Source organism: Colobus angolensis, unplaced genomic scaffold (genome assembly GCF_000951035.1).
Source record: "Colobus angolensis palliatus isolate OR3802 unplaced genomic scaffold, Cang.pa_1.0 Scaffold237, whole genome shotgun sequence".
Classification (NCBI taxonomy): domain Eukaryota; kingdom Metazoa; phylum Chordata; class Mammalia; order Primates; family Cercopithecidae; genus Colobus; species Colobus angolensis.
In genome coordinates this window covers 1,551,490-1,571,872 of record NW_012115566.1, presented here as the reverse complement: position 1 = coordinate 1,571,872, position 20,383 = coordinate 1,551,490, and the positions used below count along the sequence as shown (strand labels likewise).

The window sequence follows — 20,383 nt, the reverse complement described above, 5'->3', positions numbered from 1 at the left end:
CTATTCACAATAGTAAAGACATGGAATCAACCTAAATGCTCATCAATAATAGACTAGATAAAGAAAACGTGGTGGCCAGGCACAGTGGCTTATGCCTGTAGTCCCAGCACTTTGGGAGGCTGAGGCAGGCAGATCACGAGGTCAGGAGATCGAGACCATCCTGGCTAACGCAGTGAAACCCCGTCTCTACTAAAAATACAAAAAATTAGCTGGGCGTGGTGGTGGGTGCCTGTATTCCCAGCTACTAGGGAGACTGAGGCAGAAGGGCATGAACCTGTGAGGCAGAGGTTGCAGTGAGCCGAGATTGCACCACTACATTCCAGCCTGGGTGACAGAGCAAGACTCTGTCTCAAAAAAAAAAAAGAAAAGAAAAGAAAACATGGTACATATGTACCATGGACTACTATGCAGCCATAGAAAAAAACAAGATCATGTCCTTTGCAGGGACATAGATGTAGCTAGAGAGCATTATCCTTAGCAAACTAATGAAGGAGCAGAAAACCAAATACCACATGTTCTCACTTATAAGTGGGAGATAAATGATGAGAACACATGGACACATAGAGGGAAACAATACACACTGGGGCCTATTAGAGGGTGGAGGGTGGCAGGAGAGAGAGGATCAGGAAAAATAATTAGTGGGTACTAGGCTTAATACCTGGGTGATGAAATACTTTGTACAACAAACCTCCATGACACAAGTTTGCCTATATAGTAAACCTGTACATGTACCCTTGAACTTAAAATAAAAGTTAAAAAAATAGAAAAAAAGAGGAATGCTTGCAATTTTTTGTAATTATATAATTATTTTTTAAAGTTACTTACTTTTTTAAAGCACTGCATTCAGAATGTCAGATTATTGTCCAGAATGTTGGCAACATTAGTATTCCCCATTCCCCCACGCATCGTGTAAGAGCCTCCTATACTAGACTGAGCCCAGGCTGGGAACCACTATTCCTTTTAACTTTTGCCAATCTGATAAGTGCGGAATGTGTCTTTTCATATTTATACTTCTTTGATTATTGGTGAGAGAGAACATTGTATCCTAATATAGATGCCATTTGATTTTCTGTCTCATGCCTGTTTTTTTCTGTTGGTCTGGTAGTTTTTTCTTACTGATATATAAGCACTTGAAATAATTTCTAAGCATTTGTATTAATTTGCTGTCCTTCGCATACATTGTGACTATTTCCCCTCCTCTGGCCAGTTTCCTCCTAACTCTTTTTGAGAGATACTAGATGGCCGGCCCATCCTTTGATTTTTTTCAAGCTCAAATAATATTAGAAATAACATTTCAGATGTCTAGACCAACGCTTTTGCAGTGACTTTACTGGGAGGTTGCATCAGCATCTAGACACTTCCATACATTGAGGAAAAATAGACAGCAGGGTTTAAGGACCTCAGATGGCTTGCCATCACCCATTTATAATTTTCCCAGAACTTGTGAGTCCCAGGTCCTCATTGCACTGGTGAGCGCTGAGTGCTCACGGGGGTGTGTGTGGGACAGGATGTGGTTTGAGTTCTGCGATCCTCACCCCGACCTCATGCGTCCAGAATCCTTGCAGCCCTATGATTGGCCTGTGGAGGCTTGGGCTAAGTCCCTGCCAAGATACCAAAAGACTGCGGAGGTGGGCAAGGACCTCAGGCCCCCAGACTAGCAATCTACAAACACTAGTCATGACTGCACAGTTAAGGGTCGTCCATCTGCTTCCCCTTCTCCTAGCCTGCTTTGTGCAAACAAGCCCCAAGCAGGAGAAGATGAAGGTGAGTGAGCTCCAGAGAGGGCATGGTAGTTACTCTTCTGTTCTACTTCCAGACCCTGCCCTCCAGTCCTTCTTGTAAGACTCCAACTCCTGCTTTCTTCTTCTTTGCCTGTTCCCCTAAATCTTGCTTTTTTTCTCCTTGAATCTTCTTCACTCCTATGGATGGGTGTTCCTTGCATTGAATATGACTAGGGAAGAAAGGGTCTCCATACTGTAGTCCTTTCTCCCTTTCTTCAGGTGGAGGCCCCCTGGAGACCTCTCCGGCCACATCAGTCTCTGCTTCAGAGCTGGGTCTGCGGCTGGGACAGCGATGGGCCTTACAGTAGGTGGGGACTGGGGTTTGGAGGAGAAGCTGAGTGGACTCGTCTCAGACACAACTCAGCAAGAACCCCTTGAAGAGGAGGAAAAAACAAATGTGAAAGTTTTAAGGATGGATAAAGTCAGAGTTATCAGAGAAACATAAAACATGAAAAAAAAAGAATCAGAGCCCTAAAACAACTGGATTTGGAGTCAGGCATCTTGGATTCTGGCCTCTGTTCTATGCGCAATTAATGGCTCGTTACCTTATTGATAAGACACATGTGTCTGGCAGCAGAAGGGGCAGTTCAGGAAAGGATAATAATGAATGCGATAACTTGGAGGCAAAAAATAATCATGAAGTTAGGTAAAGGCAAACTTTCATTTACATAATGGGTTACCACTTTTGGCTTTGGACAAATTAACCTCTGTTTTCTCATTGTAAATTTATGGGTAACAGTAACTACCTTGTGAGCGGGTGAACAACAATTTTATGCGTATAATACATTCTACAAAATGCAGTTCTAATAAGATCTCCCCATCCCTCGCCTCTAAAATTAACTAGATAATTTCCTGGGTGAACTTCTATTTTGAGAATTGATACGGTTTTTATGTTACCTGTGGTGCTTAATTGAGTGTGGAGATTCTGGGCTACAGAATTTGCTTAATAAAAGCTGCATTTAGAGATAATTGAGACATGGCATATAGACTTCAATAAATTTGAAACAGCAGTCAATATCAGAAGTAAACTGGACTAAAAGGAGTCTTTGAACTGAGAGTCTCTCTAAGCTCTTGCATCCTGGTACCCAACATGACTATGAGTGATTGTCATTGCAGTAGCAAAAGAAAAAAAAAGGCAAATTCTTGCAAATGTTTACCTTGAAACTAGGCAACATGAAGATAAGAATGGATACTTTCACACAATATTCTCTTTATAGATCCCTCAATTTTGCTGATGCATGTATATGTGTATAAATTTAGGGAAAGGCGTAAAAACCTGCATAGAAAAATATCTTTTTCCTCAGGAGTAAGAAGTGAGTAGCTACAACCTAGTATGCTAGTGATAAAATCAGTGGGATTACAGGATTCGAAAAGTTGTGTTTTGTTTTGCATTACTCCTTCCCTGAATGGGGGCGGATGGTGTTCAACCAAAATCCTTACTAGACTACTGCATTTCCAGGAAGTCTAGTTTAATCGTAGTTTAAGTCTGGACATTCCTTATCAGATAATGCCCTTATCTCTTTTCTTCAGTCTGTTCCTTTCCACCTTCTTCTCACTGGATGGTTTGGACATATAGCTTCCTTTTCATATTCCTGTCATACATGTTTTGTATTCCATGAGCAGTTTGTGGCAGCTTCCCCAGTATAAGAAAAGGGATCAGCATGTGCTGGTGAGTACTGTGGCATCAGTACGCTTTGGGTACTGCATGAACCCTGTAAGGGTAGAGACAGAGGAGGAATAAGATAAGACCTGCCTTGTAGAGGAATTTAATAAAAGAACATGTGATGAGAATTTCAGGCAGGACAATTTATGTTATGTGGAACTTAACAAATGTTGCGTGGAAGTCTGCTCAAATATTAATATGTTCATGAGATTTGAGAAGGAATGGGATAGGTGGAACGGAGGATGAAGGTGGATATTAGACACCTGGAGCACAATGGGCTGAAGAGCTGGGTGAGTCGCAGGTTGGATGCTGCCAGACAGATTTCAGGGACTCACCTGCAGATGGACTTTAGGGTTCTCCATCTCTTTTCTTGAGAGCTACCAAAAGCTGGGATTTCACAGTATTGGCTTACACGACCACCATGTTAGTAGGAGAGTGACAAGAAAGTTATTCAAGGTGAGGATAATATTAGAATCTAGAATGTTAAACATCAAAGCCCACTTGGAGTTCTAGTAAGAATCTAGGTAAATTCTTACTAGAGAATTTACCTGGCAGATGAGGCTGTAATAGAAGCAAATACTCCCTCTTCAACCTCAACCCCTTTTTAGGATGTAGTTTTTCCTCCCTTTTTGTACATTATTCAGGGAAGAATTTTCTCATATTTTAGGGCATGTGGTTTAAAAATCAGTAAAAACAAACGGGATGGATTATACCAGAGACAAATGTACTTCTTATATTTGAAGTAATAAGACCTTCATTTTTTGTTTTTGTTTTTAATTATCTTCATTTTACTCATGGGGAAACTGAAGGCCTGGCATGGGAATTGCCCCGGTTCACAGAGGAATTTAACAATGGAGCTGGCTTCTGATTCCCAGGACAGTGTTCTTTCTACTCTACGTGCTGACGAGTGGAGTAAGAGGTCAGAAGACCTGGGGAAAGAGAAGTAACTAAGTTATCCTAAAAATAGTTCAGCAATTTAAAACCTGCCCTTCTCAGAGAGTCCAGGCAGGAGGCCTTCAATCCAGAGCCAAGGAGTAGCCTCTTTTACAGAAGTATGTAAGGCAAGCATGCTTTTCTCTTCAGTCCCACTTACTTCCAGCTCCTACCATCCCAGCTTATGAATCAACACCCTTTTCCATTATCCATGCATTTCCTGGTATCTCACATCTTTCAAAATAATAGGAAACTTGATTCTTATGTGTGTGTGGCACGGAGAGGGTACACAGTAAGTGTGTATATGTATAGGGTACAGGAGATGTTTTGATACGGACATGCAATATGTTATAATCACATTAAGGAAAATGGGGTATCCATCCCTTCAAGTATTTATCTTTTGTGCTACAAACAATCCAATTATATGCTTTCAGTTATGTAAAAATGTACAATTAAGTTATTATTGACTATAGTCACCCTGTTGTGCTATCAAATACTAGGTCTTATTCATTCTTTCTAACTATCTTATTTTGTACGCATTAATCATCCCAACCTCCCTCCCACCCTTCTAGTATCTTTCCCAGCCTCTGGGAACCACCCTTTTACTCTCTCTCTCCATGAGTTCAATTGTTTTGATTTTTAGATCCCACAAATAAGTGAGAAAATGCAATGCTTGTCTTTCTTTGCCTGGCTTATGAGACTTGATTTTTTATTTCCAAGTTACAAGAACCAAGTTTCAGTCTTGTCATTGACACTTGAGACAACTCTTATTTGTTTTCTAGGTCTTGGTCAGAATGTACCTATTCTTTGACTTTTTTGAAAGATTACACAGATGCTAGGAATTGTTGTTACCAATATTATCACTTTTTAAAAAAATCTTCCAGATGGATTGTCACAAAGATGAGAAAGGCACCATCTATGACTATGAGGCCATCGCACTTAATAAGAACGGATACGTTCGCTTCAAGCAGTATGTGGGCAAGCACATCCTCTTCGTCAACGTGGCCACCTACTGTGGTCTGACAGCGCAATATCCTGGTAAGAATTCATAGCTACTTCTCTTTGGGACTAAATTTTCCAGCTGATTATATTCTATATTATACTTGGAATTATAGTTTAATTCTAATTATGTACCAAAATAAATACTCATAATCAAGTGACTTCATCCCCCATATCAGAAGTCAGCAAGTTCTGGCATACAGGCCAAATTTGGTCAGCCTGGCTTTGTTAACAATGTTTTATTGGAATGCAGCCATCCCCGTTCATTTATACATCACCTATGGCTGCTTTCATGCTGTAAAATAGAGGTCAGTAGTTGTAGGAGTAGTGATGACGGAAACCATATGGCCCACAAAGTCTGAAATATTTTCTATCTGGCCCTTTACAGAAAAAATGTGCTAACCCCTTCCCCATGCCCTGCCTCTGCTTTTCCCTGAGATTTCCAGTGGAATCAATATATACTTGAGAGCTAGGAGCTTCTCAGAATATTCCAGAAGCCTTCTTGATAAATACAGGACAGAAGACCCATGTTTTTGAGACTTTTGCAAGGTTTTACAGGTAACTTACAATGACAAGGAAAAGGAGTTTTATACCTGGAACTGCATTTGATTAGAGTGAGGGCTGGCAGATGAGGCTGTAATAGAAGCAAATACTCCCTCTTCAACCTCAACCCCTTTTAGGATGTAGTTTTTCCTCCCTTTTTGTACATTATTCAGGGAATAATTTTCTCATATTTTAGGGCATGTGGTTTAAAAATCAGTAAAAACAAACGGGATGGATTATACCAGAGACAAATGTACTTCTTATATTTGAAGTAATAAGACCTTCATTTTTTGTTTTTAATTACGTTTTGAATAAGTATTATATTCACAAGTCTCAAAGTTCAAAAGGAAAAAAAATTAGAACCAAAGGTTTCCACCTTCTTCCCCTCCCTTCAGTAGACCAATATTATCATGTCTACAGAATACATATATTCTTTTTTCTGCTTCCCCCTCCCAAGCTGATAACCCACTATAAATACTATTTGTTGCCTTGATTTTTTAATTAATAAAATACATTTGAGTTCAGATCATTTCCTCATTCTTTCTTAAGACTGAATAATATTTATTGGAACATAATTTGTTTTCCCAGTTTATAGGGACTTTAAGAATCGATTTATTCAGTTTCCACCCTGCAGATAACAGACAATGGAAGGATATAGGGAGGGGTACTGAGGAACCCTGTGAAAACAGGAAGGCAATCTCTGTTTTTTTTTTTTAAAAAAAGGACTAGAGGAGGTGCCAATTGGCTGAGCTGAATCTGAGTGGGACTGGTTACTGTTTGTCAAGGGACTAAAGGCATCTGGCTCAGAAAGGGTTAACAAAGAAGCTGATTATAAAAGTCTGAGCAGACAAGTTGGAAAATTTCCTGGTAGTGGACGAAGGCAGCTGAAGCTTGTGTTTCAGCATATCACTGAGGATTTTTAGGAAGAATGCATCTTCAGCATCTTGAGGATTGTTGAAAAATGTTAGGATGGTTGACTTCAAATTTCTCTGGTTCTCTTTGCCTTTGTCAGTTTTACTTCCACTCCACTCAGGGTGAGCCAGGCTGCACAGAGGAGAGGAGCTCAGTCCTCATTATCTGTGTCTTTTCCTTTAAAAAAGAAAGATTCAGGTCGGGCGCTGTGGCTCACGCCTGTAATCCCAGCACTTTGGGAGGTCGAGGCGGGCGGATCACGAGGTCAGGAGATCGAGACCATCCTGGCTAACATGGTGAAACCCCGTCTGTACTAAAAATACAAAAAAAATTAGCTGGTCATGGTGGCACGCACCTGTAGTGCCAGCTACTAGGGAGTCTAAGGCAGGAGAATCGTCAGAACCCAGGAGATGGAGGTTGCAGTGAGCCGAGATCGCGCCACTGCACTCCAGCCCGGGCGACAGAGTCGCCCGTCTCAAAAAAAAAAAAAAATCACCTGTTGAGCTTTTGAGTAATAAAGACGACTAAGCCCCATTTCAGAGGAACAGAAAACTCTCTGAAATGGGACCTGGGCATCCCTATTTTTAGGGAAGGGCCTTCAGCTGATTCTGATGTGCTGCAGGTATGGGAAACACTGCACCGTAACAAAAGGCTTTTGAGTGCACGTCTGAAGATCCGGCCTCTAACTTCAGCTATGCCACTAACAACCCTTCTGATGTACAGCTGTTTCCCTCCCTGGGCCTCTGTTTCCTTCTCTGTAAAATGGGTAACCCCAGGGAAAGATCCCTGCACAAGGCAGAATCTCCACCCAGACCAATATGTTGTCCCTCCTCTAACCGCAGAACTAAATGCACTCCAGGAGGAGCTGAAGCCCTATGGTCTAGTTGTGCTGGGCTTTCCCTGCAACCAATTTGGAAAGCAAGAACCAGGAGATAACAAAGAGATTCTTCCTGGGCTCAAGTAAGTGTCTTCTTGAAATCCAATAGGAGGTGCCTGTGTAACTTTCCTCAGTCTCCAGAGGCCCTTTCAGCTCAGGAACTTCTGGGGAGGTTTGGATTAATAGGCTCAGGGGCATAGCAAGCAGCGTTTAACTTTGGCCTACCCTGATAAGCGTCTGGCAGTTTCCAGAGACTCTTTCTCCATCCCTGGCTGAGACTTGAATGGACTATGGAAGACAGAAGGGATGGAGGAAAAGAGACGGGTCGTGGGATAGAGAGAAATAAAGTGAGTCAGAGAGCCCAAAGCCAAAACATGGCCGTATTTCTCCCTACTCACAATGATACTTTCCTCTTTCTCCCCTTTTTCATGATTTCATGATACAAATCCTAGTATCCCATTATAACCTTTACTTGTATATCCTGGAGCTTCCTGGGAACATTACGGCTTGTTGCAGGTATGTCCGTCCAGGGGGAGGATTTGTACCTAATTTCCAGCTTTTTGAGAAAGGGGATGTGAATGGTGAAAAAGAACAGAAAGTCTTCAGCTTCTTGAAGGTGAGTAAATTCCTGGTATAAGCCTCCTCCTCTTTTCTAATATTCCTAGCATAGAGTTGATGTGGCAGAAATGGATCCAAGGGCTCTGGCCTGGAGGTGGGATTGGTCTTTTTGGAGAAAATCTCCAGATCAGCATTCCACATTCCACATGCAGATCTGGAGATTAATCTGTGAGTATCTGTGGGGCTCTAACTTGTGTGGTGAAGAGAGTTGTGTGGAATGGCAACTTTAGCTAGGACCACCCTCTTTTGCTCGTTGACATTCATTCATTCATTCCAGGTACACTTGATGAATGCCCACTATTTATAAAGCAATCTAAATAATAAGGATATAAAGATGAATAAGGCACAGTCTCTACCTTTGATGAGTTTATACTGGAGAGAGAGTTAGAAACCATTAGCTATCTAGCTGGTTGTGGTGGTTCATGTCTGTAATCCCAGCACTTTGGAAGACTAAGGCAGGACAGGAGAATTGCTTGAGGCCAGAAGTTCAAAACCAGCCTGAGCAACACAGTGAGATTCTGTCTCTACAAAACAAATTTAAAAATTGCTGGGTGTGGTGGCATGTACCTGTAGTCTCAGCTACTCGGGAGGCTGAAGCCAGAGAATTGCTTGAGCTCAGGAGCTGGAGGCAGAAGTGAGCTATGATTGTGCCACTGCATTCCACACTAGGCAACCAGCAAGACACTGTCTCAAAAAAGCAAAAACAAAAACAAAACAAACCAACAGGTATGATACAGTGTAGTAGGTACCTTTTATGAAACACTGATGTTTAGACATAGAGAATGCCAGAGCTGAAAGAACCCTAAAGATTACCAAAGTGAATTGCTCCTAAATGCTGGACTGTGAACCAAGACTGGTCCGTGTTAAGACTTTATATATCCTCAATAAGTTGAAGACAACAGAACAGTGTATCATGCCTCTGCACCCCAGCCTGGGGGACAGAGCGAGACTTTGTCTCCAAAACAAAACAACAAAAAAAGGAACAGTGTAAGAAGTTTTTTATGAACTCAATTCGTCTAACTTATAGGGCTTCCCTTTATTCACAAATTATAACCCACATGCAGTTTATTTTTCCAATGGTCTTTTTAAATTAAGTGACAAATGATGGTGTTTTAAAAATTTTTGGTTTTTGACAAAATATTAGTAATTCAGTGTTGGTCCCAAAAGATAATTATTGAAGTATTAGTGGCCCATGGAACCCTAAGACCTGGAAAACCACATTCCAATCCAAGCTATTTATTTTGAAGAAAGGAAACCAAAAGCATTAAAGGTAACACGTCTTATCTATGGCAGCAAAATTTTGTGATAGGGTTATGGGGAGAAACTGCAAGAGAGCAGATTTTGCTATAATATGTATAATATTCTTGGTAGTTGGCATAGTGGTGATTCAAGAATCTATGGAGATTTTTAGGAATAACAGGAAGTTAAAATATCTAGGTATAGGAGGGGGTGGATTACCCGTGAGTAAAAATAGCCTGGATGATCCAGGAGCAGAAATAACATTGTTTCTCTTTTCCATCTCTCTGCTTTAGCACTCCTGTCCTCATCCCTCTGAGATTTTGGGCACATTCAAATCTATATCCTGGGACCCTGTAAAGGTCCATGACATTCGCTGGAACTTTGAAAAGTTCCTGGTGGGGCCTGATGGAATCCCTGTCATGCGCTGGTCCCACCGGGCTACGGTCAGCTCAGTCAAGACAGACATCCTGGCGTACTTGAAGCAATTCAAAACCAAATAGGAAGGTGCAGTTAAGGGCAGGAGCAATCCTACTTCTACTTCTCACCTAATGACTTGCTCCCCCTCTCCCCCCAAAAAAGGAATATCCATCTTCTCACCACACTCTCTTCCTGCATGGGCTCCACCTGAGCAAATCACCTCCACATACTGCCAGAATTCCCACTCTCCACAAACTAGATTTATATTTGGAAGGATACTGCTCTTTTGCCTCTCAAGAGTATGTGTGTGAAGACTGAAAAAAATGGAAACCTAAAATCCCCAGACCTCTGTTACAGGTTGAATCATTCATATCCACCAGAGGGAAATCATCCTTCCACGACAATGGTTCAGTCGGCCATCACATCCTGAAGAAGAACATTCCTAGACATTCTGACTCTTTCATCTCTCTCCACCCTAGAGGTGTAGAAATAGCAACGGGGTCATAGTCACACAATTTAGGTTCCACTTCGTAACAGTTTTTGTCTCCTAGGACAAACATGTATCATCAGTTTCCAACTGTTCTGGCTCAGTTTTCATCCATGACACCTCCTCCCACCAGCCATTCTCCTGTGGGAGCAAGAACATTGCTTCACAAGAAGAGAGGGCATCTCCATGCTGGTGGGACCCAGAACCTGTCTCTGTTTGGCCCCACAAAAGTTTTCCTTATTGTCTGATCTTTAATACATTCAGGTTATGGCACCTGGACAGGAACGCCCTTTATCTTTTGAAGGATGGGATTTCCCATCTCAACCCTGGATTCCTCAGCTTCAGAATGAGCCCTGCCACTGTCTCCAATAAAATGTTTTCTGCAGCATCGACGATTTCTACGGTGGTTTTAAAATCCCGTCTGGTGCTTGAACTCATTTTATCTCCCTCCTCCTTCTTACTCTGTCACAAATGATGTATTGCCCACATGACCTCAGCCCCCAGACAGAAAGATTTACATTTGGAAGGCTGTCACCCGATACCTCTCAGTTGTCATTCCTCTTCAGAAATTGCCTCAACCTAAGTGTGTCCCCTTTCCAGTGCAGCCTGTATCCAGTTACTGGTTCCCGAGAGGCATAGAGGCCAAACCCTGACTGCTCAACTTAGCACAACTTTGAAGGGCCGTACTAGCTCTAGACATGCACAAGGGGTAGGCCCGTGGCATTTTGTGCTTGCACTGCACCCTGATTTTTCCCTCTGACAAATTCTGCTTCTCTTCTTTGCCACCCTCCCAACCCTCCATGCTGATTCTCAGTTAATGCCCTAGTAAACTTTCTGAATGCAAATATCCATCTTAGAATCTACTTTCTAGGGAATCCAACCAGTAATTGTTGGTACCAAATATGATCTGAGAAAGAAGATGCTGACAGGAGGTTTTTGGAGTTGAATTATTCACTGTCTGGTTGACCATGAGGAGATGTGTGGAGCACAAACAACCACCGTCACAAGTAGCAGTGCGGTTGTCAAAACTTTTGCCAAACCTGAACTGGTATGGTAAACTGGCGGAAGAATACGCACTAGCAGACATGAAGTTTCAGGTGCTTGAGAAACATGAGGGGAATGCTAATTATAACATAATAGAATTGGATGGTCGTTGCCAGAGGAAATTGATGTTTTGGAGAGCGATAATTAAAGACTGAGGATGATATATTATTAAATTAAGGCTAACTGTGAAAGTGTGTCTCCATGGGATGTATAAAGGACCTCTCCTATCTGCAACTTAAGAGCACCAAAATCTAAAGTTCAGGCTCAAGACTTAATCATAGGAATAGTATGTAAAACTCTAAAAGAAGTTAGCTTCCAGCTAGTCATGGTGGTTCACGTCTGTAATCCCAGCACTTTCGGAGGCAGAAGCAGGAGGATCTCTTGGGTCCAGGAGTTCAAAATCAGCCTAGGTAACATAGGGAAAGCCCATCTCTGCAAAATAAAAAACATAGCCAGGCATAGCGGCACACACCCATGATCCCAGCTGCTAGGGAAGCTGAGGTAGGAAGACCACTTGGGCCTAGAAGTCAAGGCTGCTGCAGTGAGCTGAGGCTCAACATGGAGACATCTGGTTTGAGGTATTAGAATATCCAAATCCCCAAAATTTCCAGGATCCTCAAAACTTTTAGAAGTGGCCCACCCCTTCTTATTGAGGGTTAGCATATCCTTCTTGCTTGAAAACAATGCAGGTGACTCTGGCCAAATATTATGTGCCTCTGCTCCCACTCAGAATCTGCCTCATATCGAACTAGGTTCTCAGAGTACCTGAAGAAGGGGAGTGCAACGTCAAGTTAGATAAGGAGACTTCACTGATATGGGAGCGCTCTCCCTGAATACAGAATTTTTATACTCTGTCAAGAACCCAACACACTGTTCGGATGTCTCCTACTCGGAGAAAAGGAAAAATGTCTCTCTCTCAATGTGGTGGAAACACCAGAACTGTTTCAGCAGGTGGTAGAAATAGGGGATCAAAAGTTCAGAAAAGTGGGTGGGTTCAAGTGATTTACCATGCAGTGCTGGGAACCCCACTAGATAAACGTACATCACCGGAAGGCCAAAGGACATTCGGTTTGAAAAAACAAAAAAGGAATGTGCTGGTGAGAGGGGCCATTTTGTTATATTGTTCAATTACTTTAACAAAAATTTTAAAAATATTTAATCTTTCTCTGTTGAACCTTCATAGAAAAAGCCTGACATGAAATATAACAAATGTAAACAATGGATTTCTCAAGATATGAGACTTTGGCAAATTTTTAAATAATTATATTACTGTTTTTCTGTATTTACTTAGCCTGCGTTGCATCTATACGTCGAAAACAGTGATTTTGTAAAGGAAATATTCGCTCTCTGAGTGTTTCCGAGTAGCAAAGCATTATTAACATTAGATTTAAAATCAGCGAGTGTCTGGATGGGAGTGGGAGGCTGGCATTTCGTTTAAAGTAGCAAATAGTGTAGCCGAACGCAGAGTGGAGAGACAGGAACTAGAACGGGGAAGATGGATAGCCCGCGGGATTCCGAAACAATGGAAAATGCGCTCGCTGGTTTTGTGCAGGCGGAATACGCACTTCTTGGTGGAAACTTCGCTCGGAAGGTAGTGATTGACACGTCTATTTTGCATGCAGCCATCTTCGCTTCCTGCTGCTTTTGGTGAACCAATGTGACTTTCATTCAAATGTTTTTAAATTATTGTCTGACTTTAGAAAAGCTGTGGGAAAATCTGAGCAGAAATTCAAGGTACCGGTGAAGGCAACCCTGAGTCCCCAGGGCATCTCTGAGTTGGGAGGAAAAGGGCTCCGGATCAGCTAATTCCGGGGTTCCCTTGATTGTTGCTTTTAATCCCATTCGTGGAAGTCCCGTATTAGAAGGTGCCTAAAGCTCATATTATTTAATACCTTAAAAAACAATGTTTAAAGAGTTCATCTTCAATCTGTAACAGCGTCTTCTCTTATACCTTTCCAAATCCATATTATCTCCGTGGCTCCAGTGGCGCAATCGGTTAGCGCGCGGTACTTATAAGACAGTGCACCTGTGAGCTATGCCGAGGTTGTGAGTTCAAGCCTCACCTGGAGCAGTTTTACTATTCTCTGACCTGTAGAAATCCGAAAATGGGGAGAGCTTATTGCATCTGCGATTCCTTTCAGCGATGTATGTACCGTTGTGATTTAGACTGTACTCAGAACCCTCGTGTGATTTGATTTAAATGTCCCTGCTTAAGGTCATGGGTGATAAACGCCATCACACGGTCCTTTTTGATGCTTGCCTTTGTCCAATACATCGGGAACAAGTGTATGACAGTTGCTAAAATAGCTCTTCACAGTATTCATTTCAATAAGAAACTGGCCGGGCATGGTGGCTTACGCCTGTAATCACAGCACTTTGTGAGGCAGAGGAGAGCTGGTCTCTTGAGCCCAGGAGGTCAAGACCAGGCATGGGCAACGTGATGAAACCCCGTCTCTACAAAAAATACAATTTAGCCAGGCGTGGTGGCGCGCCCCTGTGGTTCCTGGGTGACAGAGTGAGACCCTGTCTCAGAGAAACCTGACCTTCACAGTCTCAGGCCCAGATAGATTAGGCATATATAAAATTTCATGACAAGTGTTTCTGTGTGACTTTTCAACTCGGTGAAACAAGGACGATCTTAGGTTTTAAAATCATTGTGTAAGTGGGACTTTTCTTGTCTCTGAATCTGCTTTCCCTACCTCAGTTTCTTCATTCCTCTGGGATTCTTAATGAGTCTATGATGTCTGTAGTTATGACAAAGACACGGGTATTGAGTCTCAAAAAATAAACCGACCCAGTACAGCCTCGGAGCTGAGCAGGAAGCCTGTATGTGGGCCACCAATCTCACCTTCTGGATCTTAAACATCTGAGACATCCTGGAGACACAATACAGCTCTCCCTCTTCACAGATTTATGACTGCCCGTTTGCAAATGCTCAGCACTACCCGTTCTTTTCTAGCTGCTGCTGCATTTTGAAGTGTTTACATTCTCCCTGGTTCCATTCTGAGCTGCCCACAAGGTAAAAGTGGGTTCAAAACAACAGCTACAGACCAATTTGAATTAACACTTGGTTTTAAAAAAAAAGTGATAGTGGATAATTTACTTAACCAAGATGTGCAATGAACATATCAATAGGAGAGCTATTCACCATGTTGTTTGATAATAAACGATTAATGGCCACAATAATAAATTAACGATTAATGGTCGCAAGTTCCTCCCATCTCTGTATGCATATCCCTCTGTAATGTGTGTGTATGTGTGTTTGTTTTGTTTTGTTTTTTTGAGACAGGGTTTGGCTCTGTCCCCCAGGCTGGAGTGCAGTGGTGCGATCTTGGCTCATTGCAACGCCACCTCCTGGGTTCAAGCGATTCTCATGCCTCAGCTGCTCAAGTAGCTGGGATTACAAGCATGCGCCACCATGCCTGGCTATTGTTTGTATTTTTATAGTAGTAGAGTCAGGGTTTCACTATATTGCCCAGGCTGTTCTCAAACCCCTGAGCTCAAGTGGTCCGCCTGCCTCCACCTCCCAAAGTGCTGTGATTACAGACATGAGCCACCACACCAGGTCTTATGCAATTTTGCAGCAGCTTTCATCAAGAAGCCAAGTCTGTTTCCCTCCCTGTTGTATGTGAGTTGACTTTGTGTTTGCTTTGACTAATAGAATTCTGTGAAATGGTGTAGAAATAGTGGTGTAGGAGTTCTAAGATTAGGCCTCAAGAAACCTTGTCACTTACCTCTTAGAACCTTGATACCACTGTGTATGGAAACCTCATCGAGCATCTGAGGTGGAAGACCACACGGAGAGAGAGTCTCAGCCATCTCAGCCATCCCAGGCAGTCCAGCTGACACCCCACACATGTTAGTGGGACCATCATGGACCATTCAGTCTCAGTCAAACTGCCAGGTGACCACAATCAAACGAGCGATCCAAGACAAAACCAACAAAAGAATTGCCCAGCTAAAGATAGCTCAAATCATTGACCTGAAGAATTGTAAACAGAAGAAACAATTGTTGTTTTAAGCCACTAAATTTGAGTAAGATTTGTTATACAGATATAAATGATGGATATAAGCAGTAAGCATATTTCTGAGCACAAAGCAAGCACCTAGGGTAAGTTAGGAGTTATGATTTTGGGGGATCTTCTCATTGCCCCAAGAAGTTGGTCTTCTCTCCTCTTGCCACAACACGGAAACTCCAGAATCATTTGGAATCCTGGGCTGTTCAAATTGATCCTTGGAGTAAGCTTCTGATTCTTTGTGTCCTTGCACCAAGCTCAGGCTTCCTGCTCTGAAAGACCCAGAGCTTCCAGATCTCTAGAGTGAGTTGAGGTATGACTGGATAGAGGTGTCCCACAGTCCTTGCCTGATTTTGTAAACTAAACTGCAGAGTCCACAGTTATTTCTCGCTGCATTTTCCTAGTGCTGGCTGTCCTTTTGGTAGGTGTGCTGATTTGCCTTGTCACCCATGACAAGGAGAAAAGGGTTTGATATCCATGTTGAAAAACATTTGAATATTTAATTTTAAAAAATTGTAGTAGTTTAGAGATGCCAGATAGTCATACTTGGTACCTTGTTTCCAGTTTGCCTAATATTCTTTCAAGAAAATTCCATAACAGACAATTCTTATGTGTCACATACTTGTCATCAGGGTGGCTAGAAGCAGGGTGTACAGTTCTCTTTTCCAGATACTCCTGAGTACCTTCCCACCAGGCAAGATACCAGAATCAGGCAAAACTTTTTTTTTTTGCTTTGGATTTTAAACTAAATCTGAACAGAAAGCAGCATCTGTGTGTTTTATTTAGAAATGTTGCATTTGATAGAAGAGTTGAAAATGAAAATTGAACAATGTCATAAATTATGACAGAATTTCCTAATTTATTAGTCAAACTAGCAATCAAACAAACCGAGTATGTTATAAAGCCATTTACAGAGTCACCCTCTCAGAAAATTCCTAGAGGTTATTCTCCATCAAAATGATACAACACTAAAAAAAAGGAAAACATAGGGGTCAAAAATAGGAGGAAGGCAAAGTATATCCCAGGTCGTTGGAAGAAAAACCCCAGGAAGACACCTGTGTAACATGCCTAGAGAACAACCAGTCTAGATTGAAGCAGGGGGATGAAGGCTCCAGAGAGGAGACCACTAAGAAAAATATTAAAATTCATAGGTTCCTTGAGGTATTTCACCATATTGAGAGTTACTTAAATTCAAGGAAAATCAATTGAGATGAATTGGTTACATGATCATAAAAGAAAAAGGCAGTTAATAACTTTGCAGAAAACTAAAAGGCACATAAGATACAAAATATAATCATAGTACTACATGGCACAGCTGTGAATAATTTTTTATAACCAATAAACCCTGAATTTAGAATTATGATGAAATTAAGTAGGAAGGATGAGGGAGGAGAAATATATATGGAGGGATGAGTGATGTATGAGAGATACCTCCAGAGATTGACTTTCAACATGAAGTGAAAAGAGCCCTGCAGACCTGCTCCCAAGTGAAACTGGTGAAAATTATTTTTTTCAAATCAACCATTTAAAAGTCTCTGGCAAAGTGCTGGGCATAGTGGCTCATGCCTGTAATCCCAGCACTTTGGGAGGCTGAGGTGGGTGGATCACGAGGTCAGGAATTCGAGGCCAGCCTGGCCAGCATGGTGAAACCCTGTCTCTACTAAAAATACAAAAATTACCTGGGCATGGTGGCGTGCGACTGTAGTCCCAGCTACTCGGGAGCTGAGGCAGGAGAATTGCTTGAACCTCAAAATAATGATAATGAATGAAAGAATTGTTTTAAGAGTACATACTGTATGATCCCACTCCATGAAATTCTGAAAACTATGAACATATAACAACGGAAAGCATACCTGGTTGTAAGAGGGGAACAGGGCTTACAAGAGTGCAGGAGGAAGTTTTTCGGGGTGATGTCTATGTTCATTATCTTTATTGTACTGGTCATTTCATGATTACACATATTACACGTATATGATTATATATATGTGTAAAACTTACACATAGTTTAAACTTGTGCAGTTTATTGCATGGGAATTATGCCACAATAAAACTCTTTAGAGTACATTGTCTGGAAAAATATATCTATGCCATTCTGCGAGTATAGTTGTGGGTCTTTTCCCTCTCTTTTTTCTATACTGTGGAAGAGATTGTGTCTCGTTGGATTTTTTGCTTGTTTGTTTTTTGTTTTGAGATGGAGTCTCGCTCTGTCGCCAGGCTGGAGTGCAGTGGTGCGATCTCGGCTCACTGCAACCTCCGCCTCCCGGGTTCAAGAGATTCTCCTGCCTCAGCCTCCCCAGTAGTTGAGATTACGGATGCCCGCCACCACGTCCAGCTAGCTAATTTTTTGTATTTTTTAGTAGAGACGGGGTTTCACCATGTTGGCCAGGATGGTCTCGATCTCCTGACCTTGTAAGCCCCAGATAAGTGATGGGACATGGGGTTTTCTCAGTAGGAAGATGTTTGACAGCTAATTCAATTTATTTCGTAGTTTGACTATTCATTATTGCTCTCCGTTCTTTAATCATACTTAGTAAGTCACGCTGTCCTAATAATTTGTCCATTTCATCTAAGTATTCAAATGTATTTGGCCAGATTCTTTCCCCTTTTGTTTTGTTTTAACGTTTACTGGCTTAATGTTTTTGTTCTATTTTTTTATATCTTCCTGCCCAGACAATTGTTTTGACTTTTACTGGTTTATTATAAAGGGCATTACAAAGGATCTCTTTCGCCTTTTGGAGAAGCGGCTTCCTCTTCAAGATCTTTTCCTGGGTCGCCTCTCCTCCTATTTTCAGGTCTCTGTTAACACCTTGGTTCCTCAGATATTGCGGACAGTCTAATTCGCCCCGCGATGTGAGGGAGAACCCAGGAGCGGGCCCCGGCAGAGAAAGAACGCTTCCGGTCAACGACCACATCCACCTGAATCAGGAGCGGGTTTTAAAGCTCCTCTAAAATGTGAGAAGCTTTCCTTTCGAAAGGGGGCGATATTTAAACTGACCTCAAAATACAAGGCTCTCAAGATACACTCTTTTGTGTGTCTGCGAGTCAAACTTGTAACCGAGCGCCGGGACCAGTGGAAACGTGATGGTCGCCCCCTGCGGGACCAGGTGAATAAAGCTCAACTGAGCTCACTGAGCCCACTCAACAGGCGGGAAGAGGATGCGCCTGGACCAGGGCGCACGTTCTCCCCATCCCACCCCAGACTCCAGGCACCTGTGTGCCAGCCTGGCCAAGCACTTCCTCCAAAGTGCAGACAGCTGAAAGGTGGTGTGCTGGCTCCACCTGAATCACTCGCAACTCCAAAGAGGTGTGTGATTCAACTTCCCATTTCCTCGGGAAAGGACTGCAGAGAATTCACGTTCACTTTCCGAAAGTAATTGAATGCTATAATTTTGGGGTGTGGGAGGTTGCGCAGTGTTGCTTGAAAGTTAGGGACGGGAAAGTGAAAAAGGGAGTGTCAACCACGAAGGGATTCGAACCCTCAATCTTCTGATCCGAAGTCAGACGCCTTATCCATTAGGCCACGTGGTCCTACGCTTTCCTAAGTGCAAAAAATGTAAGAAATGTTGTAAGTCTTGGCTATTAACCTGCATTTTATATATATTGTATGGTTCTACTTATATGACATGATTTCTGTTGTTAACCTAATTTCAAATATAGTGTAATAATACAAAAGCTAAATAACTTTCCAGTGTCACACAATAACAGGGTAATGCAAAGTGAGTATTTCGATTTTCTCCAAACTCCTACCCTTACCTTGACACCAAATGTTACACCAAATTTTGCACATGCACCACATTGCTTCTCTCAGCCAGTGACAAAAAGCTGTAAAGAAAGGGAAAAGGAAAAGTATTGAATGTCTCTCTATAATCACTACTACACATGATCAGTTTGCATTTAGCATTGAAACCCTCTGGAAGTAAATGAAAATCACCAAGTGAACGAGAAAGACCCCCTCAGGCGACCTTCTCAGCTTGGCGTCCAATTCAGCTGCAACAGCTGCAATTAGCATTAAATAGAGACATCTTCCTAGGCCTGGCTCCGCTTGGTAATCAAAACTAGACCCTGCTGAATACTCTGTAGTGAGACGTTTGTTAAAAGCCCAAGAGTCTAGCGGTCACTTAGAGAATAATGTAGAAAATACCTATTATCTTGTGCAACCACCTGGTGGTGGCGCTGTGTGGTTCAAGGGGCAGGAGCGCGCTTTAGGCCCGGAAAGTTGAGGTTCGAACCACTTCTTAGCGGTTGTGTATTTTCATTTCAGTTCTTCATTTGACTCGCAGGATTTTGACCTCCCACTAGTGATGTGCCGGTGGGAAACACACAGGAAAGAAAGGCGCACGCGAGGCCTGGCCACTGAACCAACTACACCTGTGTGGACCCCCTCCTGTGGGTGCCGGGGGCGTGGTGAAAGCAACTGGGCGCATATGGTGGTCTCATTCCCCCCATTACTGGGAACTCTTGGAGAACCTCTATGGGACCTGCCTCTTCATCCTGGCTTCCGGCTCTCCCAAAGTCTGTTACACAGATTTTTCACATTCCAGAAGGGCTGGAGAAACATTTATTTACTGAAAAGTTCTTCTATCCAGCAACTGCACCCTGAGGACGCTGCGCTCTCTTTCTCTTGCCCTCCACGAAAGCACCACCCGGATTCTCTCACCCACCTGGTCAAAGTGTCAGCTTGCAGGGATCTGTTCTTAACCCAGCCTGAAGGGGTTCAGTGAACACCTAGGAACCAAACTTACTCTGAGACCTAAAAGATGAGAAAGAATTAGTTTTAAAAGAAAAAAAAGTGCAGCAAGAGGCTGCACATTGTGGCTCACGCCCGTAATCCCAACACTTTGGGAGGCCAAGACG

General features: G+C 42.4%; 1 protein-coding gene and 2 non-coding genes across 4 annotated transcripts; 2 read left to right on the top strand and 1 right to left on the bottom strand.

Moving 5' to 3' along the window:
* Positions 1–1,675: 1,675 nt before the first annotated feature.
* On the top strand, positions 1,676–10,859 carry GPX5 (glutathione peroxidase 5). Of its 2 annotated transcripts, XM_011944884.1 has the most exons (5): positions 1,676–1,764; positions 5,262–5,415; positions 7,674–7,791; positions 8,225–8,324; positions 9,859–10,859. In XM_011944884.1, the coding sequence occupies exons 1-5, from the start codon at positions 1,678–1,680 to the stop codon at positions 10,063–10,065; spliced, it is 666 nt and encodes a 221-aa protein (XP_011800274.1). In that variant the 5' UTR covers positions 1,676–1,677; the 3' UTR covers positions 10,066–10,859. The 2 variants fall into 2 exon arrangements, with proteins under 2 accessions (XP_011800274.1, XP_011800275.1); XM_011944885.1 differs by lacking the exon at positions 7,674–7,791.
* Positions 10,860–13,490: 2,631 nt separating this feature from the next.
* Positions 13,491–13,584, top strand: TRNAI-UAU. Its single transcript has 2 exons — positions 13,491–13,528; positions 13,549–13,584. It is a non-coding gene; the product is annotated as a tRNA-Ile (tRNA).
* Positions 13,585–18,984: 5,400 nt separating this feature from the next.
* On the bottom strand, positions 18,985–19,057 carry TRNAR-UCG. Its single transcript has one exon. It is a non-coding gene; the product is annotated as a tRNA-Arg (tRNA).
* Positions 19,058–20,383: the final 1,326 nt, after the last annotated feature.

Excerpts from the sequence above, each read along its gene's own strand:
- GPX5 (XM_011944884.1), top strand. The coding sequence starts at position 1,678 with ATGACTGCACAGTTAAGGGTCGTCCATCTGCTTCCCCTTCTCCTAGCC. Across the intron at positions 5,416-7,673 it reads TCTGACAGCGCAATATCCTG|AACTAAATGCACTCCAGGAG; the intron begins GTAAGAATTCAT and ends CTCTAACCGCAG. Across the intron at positions 7,792-8,224 it reads GAGATTCTTCCTGGGCTCAA|GTATGTCCGTCCAGGGGGAG; the intron begins GTAAGTGTCTTC and ends GGCTTGTTGCAG.